Genomic DNA, 17,000 nt, shown 5'->3' with positions numbered 1-17,000 from the left:
CAGCCCCTGCTATAACAGAGACACAAACCTGTGAACAGCAAGCTGAAAATACTACAACTAAGATAGGTCATCATTAATGATTAGGTCATAATTGAGAATAAATATGTGCTGAAGAATCACACTATTGTTTTACAGATCGATGTCTTTAGCACAGCAGTCATGCTATAAAGAAAGCTTGTTCAAGATACATGAACAGATTATGTTGTTGCCATTATCTTCAAGACCTCTACTTTGCGTCTCTGAGTAGGATTTAAATCTCGGATTTGGAGGAACTATATGCTATTGATTACTGTATGAAGTGGCTGGGCTTGGTTAGTAACATAACAGAAGAAACTGCCGAGCACATGTTCCCTTCAAGGATGTGTCTTGCTTAAGATGGCAGAGGCATAGTGTTACCCAACTCAATGGTACTAATTTTATAGACCTCTGTAGGGCGAAAGGCTAAGCGAGTGCCCCAGGATCTGATCCTGTGACAATGTGGTCAAACACATCCCCGGAGTGATTTAAATGGTCCACCAAACCACCAGACCCAGGTAACACAAACAGATATTTACAGTGACATGAAGAATACAATTTAAGAAGTTACATAAAATAGACACAATGACAATAATGAAGAACTCGTTTTTTTAACTTATAAATATTCCTTGGAAGCACTTAGGGACTTTGCTAAATTAAACGTAAGGTAAAGTCCAACAAAACAGATCAAAGGTGATACTTATGGATAAACAGGTGAGGACCTGAAAATTGTGGCTCATACACGCATTGGCAAACCTACAGATAGAAATATGTGTGGGCCAGAGGTACGTACTGAAGCAAACAATATCAACCTTGGAAAGTTATTAGAACAATCATACTTAAAATTAGATGGAAGACTCATATTCGCACTAAAATATGAATGTCTTTTAGGAACTTGAGCAGCAATGCTACAGTTTGTTTGTTTCAAACAACCAAAAGTAATTGCAACTTTTGCAGTGGAGAACCAACCGGAAAATTACACTGGAGAGATCAATCTCCATATACAAAGGCCAATGACCAGACTTTTCCAAAGGTCCAGAAAACAACGCTATTCCACGGTCCAGATGGCAATCTTTCCATCCTCTCTCCCAGAGCCGCTAAGCACATATCTGTCCTCTGCAGAGCACAAAGATTTAACCGCATCAGCATGGGCTACCAGCTCCTTCTCAACACTCTTCTTGTCAACATCTATCACATAGATCTTGCCTTTGGACTTGCCCTGAGAAAGTCCTTTGCTGCCAATCCAGATCTAAAAACACAAAAATGGAAAAAGTGTATTAGTGGAGAAATCTTTAACTTTATACTACATTATAAATTAAACCCAGCAGTGTGATGGGAGGTTACAACCTATGAAAATAGATTTGAAATCCTCCTTCCGTATTATAAATCTTCTTTCGATCTTTATTAAGCCCTAGAATGTATTTATTTGTCTACAATGCACAGAAGCCAAGAGAAACGGCCTCTTTATATAATTTGGGAAGGAAACAGACAGGCGATAATGCCTGTCAGGATAGGCAAAGCAGGCAGGTAATCACCTGAATTTGACGAAGGATAAGATAGCTAATTGAACACACCTTCTAAATTTAATGCAGAAGGGAGAGAAAAAACTTGATTTTAAGACAAGTGACATTCTTTCGGAGTCTGAGAAAATCATATGGTTCAAAAGTGTTAGATATCAATGTCGACAAGGACTAGCAAAACCTTCCCTTTAACTCAAAGAATAGATACATAATGGAGTGCCATAAATCCATGCATGCAAAATTTAGCTGCTTTGCCTGCGGCATAATCGTGTCCTTCACCAAATGTACACAATCACAATATGCCACAGGTTGGTAGTATAAACCTTCCTTGCATCCCAACATACATGCTTAGATTGAAAGCTAGATTGCAACTGCATTTGTATAACGCTTATTACCCCAGACGAGGCATAGAATTGCTTTACGCTGGGCAGCACTCTGCTTCAAAATCCAAGGTTAATGATTAGTCCAGTGTTATTGGTTATTTATAGGATTAGTCTTGTGCACTCAGCAACCATTCCATGCATTTACTGCAGTTTCTTAGTGATAGATTACATTAATAGGAGTTAGGTGGGATCATTAGGGGTGCGGGAGTATGTGAGTTCACCTTGGTGGTCGATGGGGTTAGTAGATGAGCTTGAGGATTTAAGGTATTGCTAGGTTACAAGGATAGGAGACGTTGTGATATCTGATATCAGTTGTGGATAGTTATCATATATAATCAAAGAAATTAAGAGTGGCGAAAGGTAGTTTGTGCTCTAATGGAGGCAAGTGGAGGATGAAAAGTGAGGAATGGGCGATTTGAAAGAGAAAAGGAGTGGCGAAACACAGAAGTTAGGTCAGTCTTCATGTGGGCTTTAGAAATATAGATGTTGCTTCATGAGACAGCATTCAATTTGAGGATGCAAGAGTGTAGAAAGAAACAAAATAAACTGCACTTGACAATAGTGATATATATGTTGTGATGGGCACTAGAATCAGAAGAACACCCTAGTGGGAGAATAGACAACTTCCCCAAATAGCGGAAGTGTATTGCCTTCATTCTGGAGGCTGCAGGGTGGAGATTCCGACACCTACGTGAAGCAGTGGTGACTGGACTCAGTTTAGAAATAAAAAGGCTTTATTAGTAAGGGGCTGGTGATTAAACATTCTGAAGAATTGCCCTTTGGTGAACGGTAGTGGGCAGGTTGGACTGCAAAGTCTGCTGTACAAGGTGAAAGGCGTCCCTTTAGATGAGGCCAAGCCTTTTGTCTTTCTTGATCATAGGCACATGTAGAGATTCACAACTCTTTGTGCATGCTCTAGGCAGAAGATGTCCCTGTTGTTAGGGGCATCACTACACAAAGGCTGTTTCTGAAGAACAGCGAGGAAAGGACATATACATTCTGAAACCACCAACTACAATGTTGTGTGATGTGTACAGTCCCCTCAAAGTCTCACTAAGCCTTTCTGTAACAATATTTGAAATGCTAATTATGCCCCTGAATGGGTGCTAATCAGGCTTTTGAAGTGGTTATACTGCGTTGCCCCCTCATAGTTAATACTGGAGATATTTTCGTCAACAGTTCATAACTGTTTCCAGACAGCGCTTGATGGCAATTAATTGATACTAGTATTGAATTTTTTTAAGGATTCATTAAACTGAGGGGGGAAAAAACACAATTTTCAGTACATACTAACGTGTGGCAACAGATCCACGTGGAATGTCTGTGTATTCTGCTCATAAAGTGTCTTCACAAAGGACATGTTGAAAGCTTGATTCTTAATTAAGGATCAAAGTGGTTGACACCCATGCCTGAGGGAGTGATTAGAAACCATTAGTGCAACAATTTGACTGCTGGAGTGTTCTAAGCAACCTTATTGGCTGCTTTTGAGTGAACAAGTAGAGGGTATGGTAGTCAAATTGTACTACAAAAATTCATTGTTCTTGAACTTAATGAGTCAGTAGATCTTCGTTTAGTCACCCTTTCGGTTATGCTTGCTGAATGCAAACAAAGAGGCACTGAACTGAAGTTGAAGAAACTCATGCAAGAACTGCTGGGCAAAGTGAAATCAGTTGTGGTGTCTGACTGATCACAATATATTCAAATTGATAAGGAGCATCGGACATCCAGAACGGTTGACAATATTCGATAAAAGTCTGAAATGTATTTCGAATGCGGTTCAAGAAGAACAGAAATCACTTTAGAAAGACAGTTACTTTCTTTTTCGAACATATCTAAAGGAGAATCTAAGAATTCGGAATAAATGAAGGGCTGGCGTTGCCCTGTGTTCCTGAACTGACAGAGCATGATAAATGTGTTCTTGCCGATATGTATAGCATAATTGGTAAATATGACTATATAGGCCTATTACAGAGACTTTACACAAAAGTAGTATACATCAGAATACTGAAGACCACAATACAACATAAATTACAATACAACATATAAATAAACGAAGTTAAAATACATTAATTCATAGCTGTAATCTCCATATAATAGCAAACTGCTCAATCGATTATATGAAGATCGATCTATTGCACAAGACGAAGGCCAGTTTTAAGTACAGATAAAGATTTACAACAGAAAGTCATAAAATAAAATATGGTGTCTTTGCAGTCTGCATCACAGCCACAGCTTCCAGATTGATACCTAGATGGAAACATTTCGTCAAATATGCCTGTGTGGAAGGGTGACACGGCGAACCTTCATACAGAGAGTACATCTGATATCCGAGCAGATATCATCCAAATAAGGTTTGCATCCTGTCTGCATTTTGTAGGCCGAATAATTAGCAGTCAAGGGACCAAGGATTGTAGACGTTAATATTTGATTGAGGTTTAGGTCCTCATACAGATTTTAAAATTTGTTTGCAGAATTATAAATGTGCTGACATAGTATCTATCCAAAGGTCCTTAAACCTTATTTCATTAAGATTACATTTTAACGTGACAGAACCAAGGGTGATTATCACCCTCAAGTTAAGATGACACCTTCACCATTGTCTTCCTATAATCTACAGCATGAATATTTTGATGTAGTTTTAGCCAACACAATATAGGGTGTAATGCAAATTCATGTGAAATTGCATAAAAACCAAGCTTGAGCCGAATAATTAGCAATGGGGTGCATCGTCCCCATTTCAGTAGTGATCTATAAAACTAGTTTTTAATTAGCAAGACGAACTTGGTGTTTAAAGAACCCTATAATTCTGAATCATATATGCAGCTGTAACAGCTTTCAACTTGTATTTGAGCAGAATAGTGCTGCGTGTGTGCCCCTCTTTCTTTGCCTAACATCTCAGCACAGCCGCTGACAAAATTTTAAAGCAGCAAATTCTCTTTATTTAACCCAACATGGATGAAGGTCAAAGCACACTCCTAAATAATCAAAACATTTAACTCAATCAATGCCTTGGCCATTTATAGCGAGGCTCCTGTAAGCATTTTGGTGGGCACATAACCATGAAGTTGGCCAAACACTTTTTGTTACAATAGTTACAATATCCATTAATTATCTGATGGATTTTCAGTCAGTTATAGTGACCAAATCGACTGCATACAATATAAAAGTGAAATATTCTTATTACAGACTTTGGGTACATCAAGGTTAAGAGAGTTTGGATATTTTCCAACGTCCTTCAGAAACAACCAAAATAGAGTAGGGGCAAGAAAAAAGCCAGTTTTGACAGATAACCCTTCAATGAGATTCCCTTCTAGACCATATCTAATACACACATTATTGGCTTCACTAGCTTTTGTAATGTGCACTCAAGGCCTTATGGCTATAATGCCTTTCAGAGGATGTTTCTTTTTTACCAACTCAAAGGCAGACTTTAGATCCATAAAAGTTAAAAATAAGACTACTTTCTTTAGGTGGATATATTCCATGCAAATTCGTTGTAAAGGTGACAAATTATTATTTATTGTCACACAATCATTTATCTGATTCAATAAAGTTCAGCCATAGATCTTGCTTGCACTATCCTGGAGTGAAATTGGCCGATTATTTGAACAAACTTTACCTTTTTTTGTGTGGTGTGAAGGCATTGCACCAAGAATTAGATGTCACATTAGAGCTTAAGATTTCATTGAATACGTTGGTCGGGCTGGATCCCATTTTATTGGATGTAAACGATATAGATCACCCTGAACGCCAACTGGACCAGGTGCCTTTTGCAACCTTTGCAACAATATTGTGTTTTCTACGTCTGACACAAAGGTGAAACTCGGGCTAACAGCATCGGGCACAACTTCATTATATGGGCTCACAACACGCAATACAACTCAATTGCTGCCTATTTTGGAATTAACACAGGAAATGAAGACATCGCATCTTAAAGTGGTTGACCCATTAGTTTGGCACAATGTGGTCTTCCACTGAACTTTGCTGACTCCAGTAACCCAAGACACAAATATCCAGAACTTTTTACTGCCTTACAGGTCTTTTTTCAAGTCCTACCAGGTCATATTGCAATGTGATTGCTTTTTTCTTGTCAAGAGTTGTTTATATTTAGCTTTTGCCCTTCTTAATTCAAAGTTCCAGATGATGACTGTCATTTTCTGTTTAATATGCACTAAGAAGAATTTGTGCGTCCGCTGTCGTCATTGTACCATCAAAGATTTTCCTAAAAGTAATACGATTGCTCCTTTTATGTGGTATGGAGAAAAATTAAACTGTTTTAGAGATCATTGAATGTGGATTGATGCTGCCTATAATCATGGGACAGGAAGAGTACATTTAGCACTTTCCCATTTCAGAAAGTCCCTTCTATTACTGGGATTGTATAAAGGGTTTAAAAAAAACTGAGGCTAAAAGAGAAAGAGAGTGAAGTTAAGATTTCAGTAACAGTGCTAGAGTTGCCACTAATGGGTTATGATAGCTATGTGGTTTCTCCATATCTTCCATATCCTTAGCCATGGGCAAAGCTTCAAGATTGAGTTATTAACTTAACTGTTACCTTAACTATTTTGCCATGTTGACAGTCCCAATAAGAATGAGAAAGCCTAAAAAGCTATACTACTTTAAAGTAGAAGGAACAAGAAAAAGACCTATAACAGGGGCGCCTCAGTACTAGAATCTTTCTTATATTAGCATGCCGTACAGTTACTCTTGAAATCCAAGACAAGACCACAAAATACATTCTATATATTGATTTTTCTGATGGGCTTTCACAACAAGGAAATTACTAAATACATTCTCCTCCTATTCTAATGCTTGCCTCTAGATGCTTCTCATTACTTTAAAGGCACAAGTGGTATAAATACTGGGCCACAAACACCAACTCTTCAGAACACTTTTATACCTGTGGATACTTTACCAGTAAGGAGGACTGCTGTGCTGCTGAAAGGACAGCCACTCTACTGGACTGGTGCTCTGCGGGACTGCTGTCCGGATATCTGTGGCTCTCTTGCCTGGGTGGGAAGGACTGAACCTGCAATCTCTTGAACCCAGAGCCCCAGAGTGTCTCCAAGGACCAGTAGGCTGGCCTCTTTATCTGAAGCATGAGGGAGACTACAGGCTTCTAACATCCTAGCACTGCACCTGGAACTACCAAATGGACCCACCCCAGTTTTGGACCCTTGGAAGTGGGCCCAGGGCTCTGCCAGCCCCTGTGGATCCAGCGGAACAGATGCATCTCTCCTGCTATGAGGCGCAAATCTTAACAGAACCGGCGTATTGCTGCTACTGCGTGGATTAGACCTATTGTAAAGACCCGCATTGCAGCCCATCGGAACCACAGCAACATGACGCATCCTCGACGGCACCCTTGCATCCCTTGGTGACTGCAGCCTCGATGCCGTACTCCACATCAGACAAGTAACAAAACGGGTCTGGCGTGAGGCACAGTAAGGCTGCGCCAAATCAATAGTCAACAAAACATTTTGCCAGTACTGTGCAATGGTTCGCAGAACTTTATGTGCAAGAGCTATTAATCGCTCTTTCCCAAATGACCACTCTTTCAGTCAAAGTGAGTAGTAGAACATTTTTTGTTAATCTTTGTTAATTTTGAATTCTTTTGTAAAAATATTTTTTGTTTTTCTTATATTTTTGTTTTCAGTTATATACAACAATAAACATCATTTAACAATACGGAGGAGAAAAGCAGATTCATAGACAGGGGGAGTGATCATTGGAGTGAATTGTACAACATTTACACACTAACTCGACAGAAGACATAGACACTAGACAACAAGTGGACACTGATCAGTACCTAAGGGACAAGGGCGGTGGTAGTTGGTGGCGTGATTTTAACAGTTTAAGAAAATCAAATTTGTTGTTATCCAATGTAAAGTTAAACCTATTTACAATCATAGAAAGAGGTGAGGCACACTTAATGAGTACTAAACTTCGGATAAGTAACAAAGGCGAAAAAATCGCTTTTTAAATAAAGCTTTACGATTTCCAGTTATAACAAACAATTGGCCAAACCACTGGCCAAACAGCCACAGAAGTGGCGCCAACTGACAACTAACACCTTGGTCGACGCGTTTCGAATCCTAGTTAGTTCAAAGGATTCTCTTCAGGACCAAACACATTAAATCTGTCAAGGATTTAACTGGGGCTTGAAGGTGCGATGAATGGTAGTAAATATGTCATGTCCTAATCCAAGTAGGGAAATCCAACGAATAAGAGTGATCAACTGGTTGTTTTGTGACGGGCCTCGTGATTCAATCTGAGGCTGAGCGTCTTTCTCCTCCAGGCTGAGTCGCGATCGGTTGTATACGCGTATACAACCGATTCCCTACTTGGATTAGGACATGACATATTTACTACCACTAGTGTGGTTGTTAATGGTCTCGGCAGATGAGATAAAAACCCATGGGCGGTATCGTTTGGTTAGAAATGGGTGGCGTAAAGGCTAATGAGGACAAAAAAAAAAATACATTTTGCAGACCAACATTTTAATTATGAATACATTTACAAGTTTCCTAAGGGAACTCCCTAATGATCGTACACCTGATACAGCCAACATTAGTTCATCAATGCAGAAATACTACAAACCAAAGGACGGACCTATGAAAGTCAGTTATAGAGATATATGTCCCCCACGGAGTGTATTTGTTAAAGTTGTGTACTGAGGTTCAAGTCAGACAAACAAAAGAGGAAAGGAACATGTATGTGCTTAGAGAAATAGAAAAATGAATGCCTACAAAGATTATCGTAACTGAAAAGTTATAAATTGAATAGGGCGAAGAGCTTTCGTTGGTCAGCGTAAAATGCAATTTAATGCTTTAAAGCATAAGCAAGTGATGGTTTTATTACACATGTAATGCTGTTAATTCCTATTGTTCTATATCATTTGTAAGACATTTTAAAATCTTTATTAGTAATGGAAAATCTAACAAAAAGCAAAGGGGAAATTCAAATGAACTCAAGGCGTCACAAGTAGTGCACACCAATCTTTGTGAAACTAAGAAAAACAAGCATTTGCAATGCAATAGGTCTCGCATTACTGAAAGTGTGAGATGTTGGTGTTGCATTATTATTTGCAACACCAGAGCGAGGAGATACAAGAAGGCAGCATGTGTGAGCAGGCAGTACAGAGAGGAAACTGGGATTGTGAGGGAGGGATGTGAGTGGCAGTGGGAGTGCAAATAGGGCCCAAACTCTTTAATAAAACAAAACCTTATTGCTCAAGATCTAGGTGTGCTTAAAACAAAACAAAAAAACATTCATACTTATCTATTGCATCACAAGTGAGAGAGATAACTCAGTGTGTAGAGTGCCTGCTGCTGAGACTAAGTGCCATGATTGAAAGAAGTATCCCACACACAATACTGAGACGCACCATACATGTTATAGTAAAATAACCAGTAATTGCATGCCACTGTTCTACTGGGAGTTAATGCAGAGTGCCAGGTGACAGTACAGACAATGATGGGGGACAGAAGGGGCAGGAGACAGGGTTATGGAGAGTGATGGTAATGAATACGAATGCAATCTGAGACATAAGCAATGGCAGCAGGAAGAACGGATTAGAGGGGCGAGCAATAAGGAGCAAGACGTGAAAAAGAAAGAAGAGAAACAAGCGAGAGGGGAAAAAGGAGGAAAAAACAGCGCGTAGAGTAAGTCAAGAAACATGATCCAAGAAAGACAGCAGGGAGGAAGAATGCACAGTAACATACAAAGGAGGTGAGGGAGGAAGGAAGCTGGACGGACAAAAGTGCTGAGGAACAGACAGAGGCTTTTATTAGTAAAATAGTTGCTATGTGAACCACATCCCCTTACTTTTCCCTCACTTGTATTCCTTTCTGCAAATGACCTACTCTTTCCCGGCTGCCATATATTTCCAGTAAATTAATCACTGTTCTTTATCACTCTGAATGATTAGAACGGAGGCAAAGTTACTTGTTTAAAAAATAGATTTTTCATGCAAAAGCCTTGTGGCTGAACCTCAAATAAACAGCTGAAAAAGGGGTCAAATAAGAAGGGGACCTGCAGGCTAAATACTATGTGGATTTGTGCGAGTGCAAAGGTGTAGGTCATGGAGTTTAAGTATCGAAGGCAAAACTGGAAGTAATTTTCCAGTGAGAGCTGAAGTTCGACTTTATACGGTTATACAATTGGATGCCATCGATATATTGCCTTCCAATTAAAGAACAAAGAATTAAGCTGAACTCTGGTGCTCAATAGAAAGCAGTGTCAAATATATTGGGAAAAGGGCAAAAAACGTAAATGATGCAAATTACCAAAAATATTCTATAATTAACATTTTTTCCACCGCGGTGCGGGCGTTCTATAAGGTGGGCGGGGCTTCGTCGGCAGTTGGCCGACGGCAGCACTGGGGAAGAAGTCCTCCCGTCGGCCAACAGCCGATGGGAGCACGGAAGGGGTTAAAGGGGTGAGAAACTTCATACTACCGTATTATTGTTTCTGAGCAATCACAGCCTTTAGTAGCAGTAACCACAAGCCACAGTTGTAGATAATCATTTGAAAGAAACAGTAAACAGTCTAGGTAATCAGATGGCAAAGCCTTAAAAGAGTTAACAGAGTCAGCTGTGACATGTGGGAAGGCAGTAGCTGGTTAAAGATATCGAACCCGGAACCCTGGGTCCCTCAGCAACTCTGGTGGCTAGTAGAAGGACACAGGGTAATCATTTTGCTTGAAGCGGTGGGCACTTAACAATATCCTGAATTTGAAAAAAAGCCCACCCCATCCAGTATCCGCCTACAGTTGAATAGTCTTCCCGAGCCTGGAAGTAATCAAAGAAAAAACATTCCAGGCACCAAGAAAATCAACCAACATTTTATTGTTTTTAAATCTGCTGGAAACGAACCTTCTATGGAATACAGACCTCTACTTTATTATTTGCTGGCTGTTTCTACCGGCTAACACTGACACGCTCTGTCTCAGGCATGCAGAACTTACTTTAGTTCTGGAGGTGACTGTTGCAGGCGGCGCGCCATAGGCGGGCCCCCTGCATTGCCTGCCTGCAATGACTTGGACAAGCGGGTCAGCGCCGCAACCACTGCATGCATGATTAGGTCTCGCCTAAGCCAGAGCATGCGCTAGTTGGTGAGACATTTATTAAGTGGGGTTGAAAATCCGACCACACGCTTTTGCTTGTGGCCTAAAGCTTGCAGTTACGCGCAGAGGCGCCATCTGGCTTTCCTCCTCTCTCTTGTCATGACTCATTAAGCTTCCTTTTAGCGCACGCATGCACACAACTCCCGGGCTTGTTTGAGAAGGAGGGAGAACAACGTGACTCATACATACACATCAGCACGCAGACACCTATCATCTGGTATTGTTTAGGTAAAATCCTATTGCGTTGGTGAGCAGAATTACATAACTTTTTACAGGTTATGTTCCTTTATAATCAATCCCACTTTCTAACTAGTCTCCACAACATAGTGCACTGCGTACAGCACTGGAAATACTCTTGATTCTGTTTATATGTCATTGAATTCATCATCGAAATATGCATTTAGCCACTACATAAACAAGTGAAATACACCAGAAGCTGTGCAAGGCTCACCGCTTGCTTATGAGATAACCAAGTGCACACCTGTGCAACTTTCAAAGCGTCTCTCGTATTCGGGGGTATCATTGTGGCCCTAGAGTGCACAGTGCGTCAGCTGCCGTCGTGCTGTTCCTATAGATATTCCACCTGATGGGCAAGAAACTAGAGGTAATACGTTGTATTTGAATATTCATGAGCCCTATGTGTCCATAGAACGTCTGGTGTGTTCTACGTCCAAGCTGACAAATGACCTGCCAGGTTAGAAGCTCAAGGCTGGTAACTGTGTGGCCCTGTCCTCACTCTTTATGAAATCAGTGTATTAGTGTCAGTGCGGGTGGTTGCTCAGGCTATTGCCACCTCTCTCTGTGCAGTAGTGCTGTCCCATCTCAAGGCACACGGAGAGTGTCACAAAGCTGCCTGTGTGACAGTGCCACGACCTTGTGAGCCAGATAAGCACGCAACGTCAGTTCTAGACACAAGACAGATAACTGTTTTCCCCCCTTAGTCATTGTTAATGGCGAACAAAAATAGTCTCACGTGGAGTCCGACAGAAGAGATGCAGCCAGTGTACTTCCAGGCTAAGGATCAGTGAGACTGGGAGGCCGTGACCTCCAGAAAGCACGAGGCGCTACTCAATGCTGTTACTATGTTGCTTGGAATATTAGCCAATAACAAGACACGTCCCTAAAAAGCTCTAAAATGACCAACTCACGTTTAACAACTGTTCGTGAGTGGTAGTTGTGGTTTAAATGTGATTTTGCAGATAGGATTCGCAAATTCCTTTGGCATAGTACTGAGATAGTGTTGTGAGGGAAAAGTGTTGTCTCTTGATTAATCATCCTGAACAGCCACAACAAACCGATACTGCAGATGAGGCTCACAAATGGATCTATAGTTGCACGTGCCAGATACGACAGCAGCGGTTGGCATCCCCCATTAGCTTGGTCTCCAATACCTGCGGTGCAGATGACTGACAGGAGCTAAATGCTAGAGGGCGTCTGGCACAAAATCCAGAAGGGATACAGAAATCACCCCTGGCAGGGTCTCCATTTATGCACATCTCCTAAACTTACCAGTGTTCTGGAAGAGACCCACATGCTGTGTGCAAGGTAATCCAAAGAACCCAATGTCATTAAACATTCCTGTGACAGAGGGCGATGCCAGCAACACAGGGCTTAAAGTGGTTTTTGACCATTGGTAAAATAAACAGGAACAGTAACGAGGCTCCTGGTTCTCCAGTTAGCAGTGGCCTTGCAAACATTTGACACCTTAAGGCACCAAGGGCTGGGAGAGAAAGCAGATATTAGTGAAGAAATGAAGAGGAACAGGAAAAGGGCCAGCAGAGGCACGAGCTAGAGGGGAATAACACGTCAGCAGCACCCGCAGGTCTTTTGCTCATGTTTATATGTGGAAGCAAAGGCCCAGTGAAGGCCGGGAAGCAATCCAAAGAGACATTGCATCACTTTTTCTCTGGAAAAGGACGTGGCAGACAGGAATGGACTCGCCATTCCCTCGATCGCTGAAATTACTCATAATCGTGCAACATGCATTAACTGCCATTTAGCTCCACATATTAGTGTTAAATGTATTCTTGCATGAATTATTGACGAGAGGAGGAATTTCTTGCTAAAAGAACAAGAGGGTGAAAAACACAAATGTTGTGAACAGCTGTTCCCCTTCTGGGTCCAAGTCAGTGTAGCAGAGCATGATTCCTTAGGTCTTCAACACATGCTCTACTCTCCACACTCTAACCAATACACCTCAGTTATCCATTCAGATCCAGTAGATTTGGGGATCACATTTAATTCCATTTGCACAAAACCGAGAGGCCACCTGGATCCCAGAACTAGTACAATCAATAAACTGCAGTGATAAGTGGAGACTGATTGGAAGCCAGACATATTAATAATGTGATTTTAAATGACAATGCATTTTTTTTAAACGAAAACAAAAATAAAAGGCATTGTTATTTGCAATGTCAATAGCTCAAATCGCGTAAATGCGAGCCCTATTGCATTGTAAATGTTTGTTTTTCTTTTGACAGTGTTACCTCAGTGGGGGCTCAGCTGCCTGCTGTGGAACAGCAGCCGCCATGGTCTGAACTCTGTGGTTTGAGCAGGTAATTATCAAGGCAACTCCCAGTGGTGGGCTGGGATCGGATGGTCTGTAATGAATGTCCCTAGAATCAATAAAGTGAACAGCCTTTATTCAAATGATAAACAGCAGTAGAACCACTGCAGTTTGACAGGCTCTGTTTGTTGGTGGTGTCCCAAAGAGCCTGTAATTCGGCTCATCAAAAGGAGAAATGCCGTATTAGCTCCCGCGGCCAGTGGCGTCACTAAGGGGGACAGCGGACAGCACTGGGTGACACCATCACATGGGGTGACACAGTCGATTCTATGTCTCTCTGCTAAGCAGAGAGACATAGAATCGATGATGTCACCCCACTGCTATGAGATTATTGTCCGACTCCAATTAAATTTTAGCTATATTACGATGTCCTAGTCAGTATGAAACGAGTATCAGTGTGGCACATAGGACACAAATAATGCAAATTCAATAATTCCACATTCACAACCAGGAATTCGTCGTCAGAGAGAACGAGGTGTGCCCACGTCCTCCACTGACCCACCCGTTCGCCCTGGATTATCTTTAACCCCTTCCTGGCCGCTGTCACTTTAGTTGTTCTCACAGCTTTGCAGCCAGTGACAGCAGCAGAACTCCTGGTGCGAGCCCTCGCTTGCCCCCAGCCTCGCATATGTATACTCTGGATTATCTTTAACCCTTTCCTTGCCGACACTGCTTCAATACCTCTCACAGCTTTCCAGCCAGTGACAGGAAGAGAACTCCTGGCGCGAGGGCTTGGCTTGCCCCCAGCCCCGTATCCAATGACACTTCCTGAATCCTTTAAAGCCCCACTCTCATCCCCCAGGACAGCGCACAGGCGGTCCAGGCATTTCTCAGGTTGGCATTTAATGCCGCTTTGACGTCTCATATAGTGGTTAAAAGCTTTTACCGCATTTATGAAAAGAAATTTAAAGACAGCAGCCAATGTGTGACAGTGAGTGAAAGGCACTAAATGGCTGTGTAATATATTTCAGTGTGTTTTGGTTCCTGTATTTCATGTTCTCTTACATGGATGCCTTTCTCAATCTGCTCGAAAAATCCAACTCCCTGTAAGAAAAAGTGGAATGGGGGCACAGTCCTTGTTAATTGTATATAAATATTTCCCAAATGTTGCAATTTTATCCCCATTTTAGATGTTTTTGGGCCAATTCACAAAGAGTAGGGTAATAACACAGGGCCGCACTCGACGTCACTCACGTGACATGGACGCTCCCGGACCCGCCGTTTTCATCAGCCCACTGCCCATGCCCACCACTACAAGTGTGAGAGATCTACCTCTGTCTGTGCGCACCTAACAGAAGGCCGGGCCCCGAGGCTGCATTTATTGATGGCCAGTCTGAGCTGGGGAAGATTCCAGGGCTGACGAGGATGAGGAGTCCGCAAATTTTATCTGGTCAGCAGAACTAATTCTCCCAGGCAGACGAAGGGGCTGGGATGGGAGTTCCTGATAGGCTGCACTGCAAGCCTGTCCGGGTCGGAGAATGAGCTGTGCACAGCCACCCGGGAGTACCACCCACACACCTGGAGGCAGTGGGACAGCGGGCCATGATTCGGGTAAGCATAGATGCAAATGTGGACAAATGAAACTGTGTGGCTTTTTAGGCGGGCTACTACTGAGGTGAATGCTCCTAGAGTGACCCAACAAAGGGACTCAGAGGAGGTCCATCATGGATTCATGGGGTAAGTCGTGAGGGGGTGTCACTATGATACCCACACTGGGTGACAACAACCCTAGTGACGCCGCTGCCCAGGGAATAAATAGTAGCCTAGCAAACATTGCACTCTAATTCTTGTGTCGCTGTCAACCCTGACCGGAAGTGGCAAATCAGCTGCTACCTTCTGAATGCAACATACGTAACGGTTTGACACCAACAGGCTTTGATGCCCAGCACACCTGTACCCTTCCGATCAAAGGAACAGCTCCAAAACTAACAAGCACTAAACTGACATGAAAGTAAGCATTGTGATGAAATAAGAAGCGCGTCGGCCATGTAGAAAGTTATGAGCACGACTGCCCATAAAATGGTCTCGGTGGGGATCAAATAAACAAGACTTGGTACTTAGAATGGGAATACACATTGTAACATGAGACGGACATGAAAGAAGTAATCCCCAAAGTGACACATAAATGCCTACGCAAAAGGAAACTGCAGTTGGTCGGTACTCCTGACTGAAAAACTGAAGTTATGTATCGGGAGCACTACATAATGAGGAGCCAGCAAAGATGAGGGATGCAGGAGTCAACCTATGGTAAGCAGCAGGCGGGATACACTCCTACAGTCAATACATGACGTCTTGCATACGCGCATGACACTGACACCCGACCTACAAACATGAGATTGCTGGTTAAAATCTACATAATAGATGTGAAGATACAGAAAAACACATGATTGTACAAAAAAAGTAAATGATGGCAAAGGCAAAGTTATTGGCAGAGAATCACAAAAATTAAAAAGGTGAGGAACAGCAGATGCAGAACACATATTAAAAACTCTTGCAGTGCATCCACTGAGGACAACAAAAACCATTCTGGAATGTTCATGGGTGAGAGACCGAAATGATTAGTTGCATGGGAATTTTTGGAGTAAAAAGTAGAATCAACTACAGGTTTTAGTGTCAATGACAAACCTTACTTTGCCTTGAATATGAAAACATAATATCAGAGATTAAAAGTGAGGCAGGACGAACATACTTCAGTTATGTCTTCCTTACCTGACTTTTCACTTTAATCATACAGCTAATTTCTGTACAATCTGGTAGCTGAATGCTTTTCGGTGGCTTGAGGAGATCCTTTGCATCCCAAATGTAGACATTACTGCTGCTCCCTGTAGAGGCTATCCACAGCTGTTCCTTCTAAAATACAGGTGTACATAGCAAATATTACCATACTGTTTACAGATACAGACTCAACAGGTAATAAAAATGTTGTGCCCGCCACAGTGAAGTAAGAGTAGTTCCAAGGGTACACAATACCTCTGGGAAGAGCTGCAAGAAATGTAAGGGACTGCCCATGTCTTTCAGATCATCTGTAATGCTCGCTTTTTGCATTATGCGCCCCTCCTTACTGGTTTTCAGTATGTGGTCTCTGGTACCTGTGAACATAAACATCATTAGGAAATTGCTGCAGTGACCCAGATTTATAGTCGCAGAAGAACAACTTCAAATAAAATCAATTGAGATAAAAAGAACTTCTGAAATTCATACAAATTAATATATTGCAATCCTCCCATGTCGGTTTTTAACATACAGAAATTATCTACTTCTGAAAGGAATAAGATTATTGTAAAACCACCTTTAAAAGAAACATTCAAACAACTGCCTAGAGGAATATAGGTTTGTTCTGTGGAGGCCACAGGGTTGATAATAAGCATGCTCCTCATACGAAGTGTAAA

At 41.8% G+C, this 17,000-nt stretch overlaps 1 protein-coding gene across 1 annotated transcript in view; it reads right to left on the bottom strand.

Moving 5' to 3' along the window:
- Positions 1-610: 610 nt before the first annotated feature.
- Positions 611-17,000, bottom strand: part of DENND3 (DENN domain containing 3) — a 566,116-nt gene continuing 549,726 nt past the window's right edge. The window contains exons 21-23 of the mRNA XM_086966276.1: positions 16,582-16,700; positions 16,321-16,461; positions 611-1,264 (exon numbers count right to left, since the gene is read on the bottom strand). Of these exons, the coding sequence (XP_086822402.1) occupies positions 1,064-1,264; positions 16,321-16,461; positions 16,582-16,700 (461 nt within the window). The 3' untranslated portion in view covers positions 611-1,063. The remainder of the gene's footprint in view (positions 1,265-16,320; positions 16,462-16,581; positions 16,701-17,000) is intronic.

Source organism: Lissotriton vulgaris, chromosome 4_1 (genome assembly GCF_964263255.1).
Source record: "Lissotriton vulgaris chromosome 4_1, aLisVul1.2, whole genome shotgun sequence".
Classification (NCBI taxonomy): domain Eukaryota; kingdom Metazoa; phylum Chordata; class Amphibia; order Caudata; family Salamandridae; genus Lissotriton; species Lissotriton vulgaris.
Note: the sequence above shows the minus strand (reverse complement) of the source record. Positions and strands in the feature narration are given on the sequence as shown.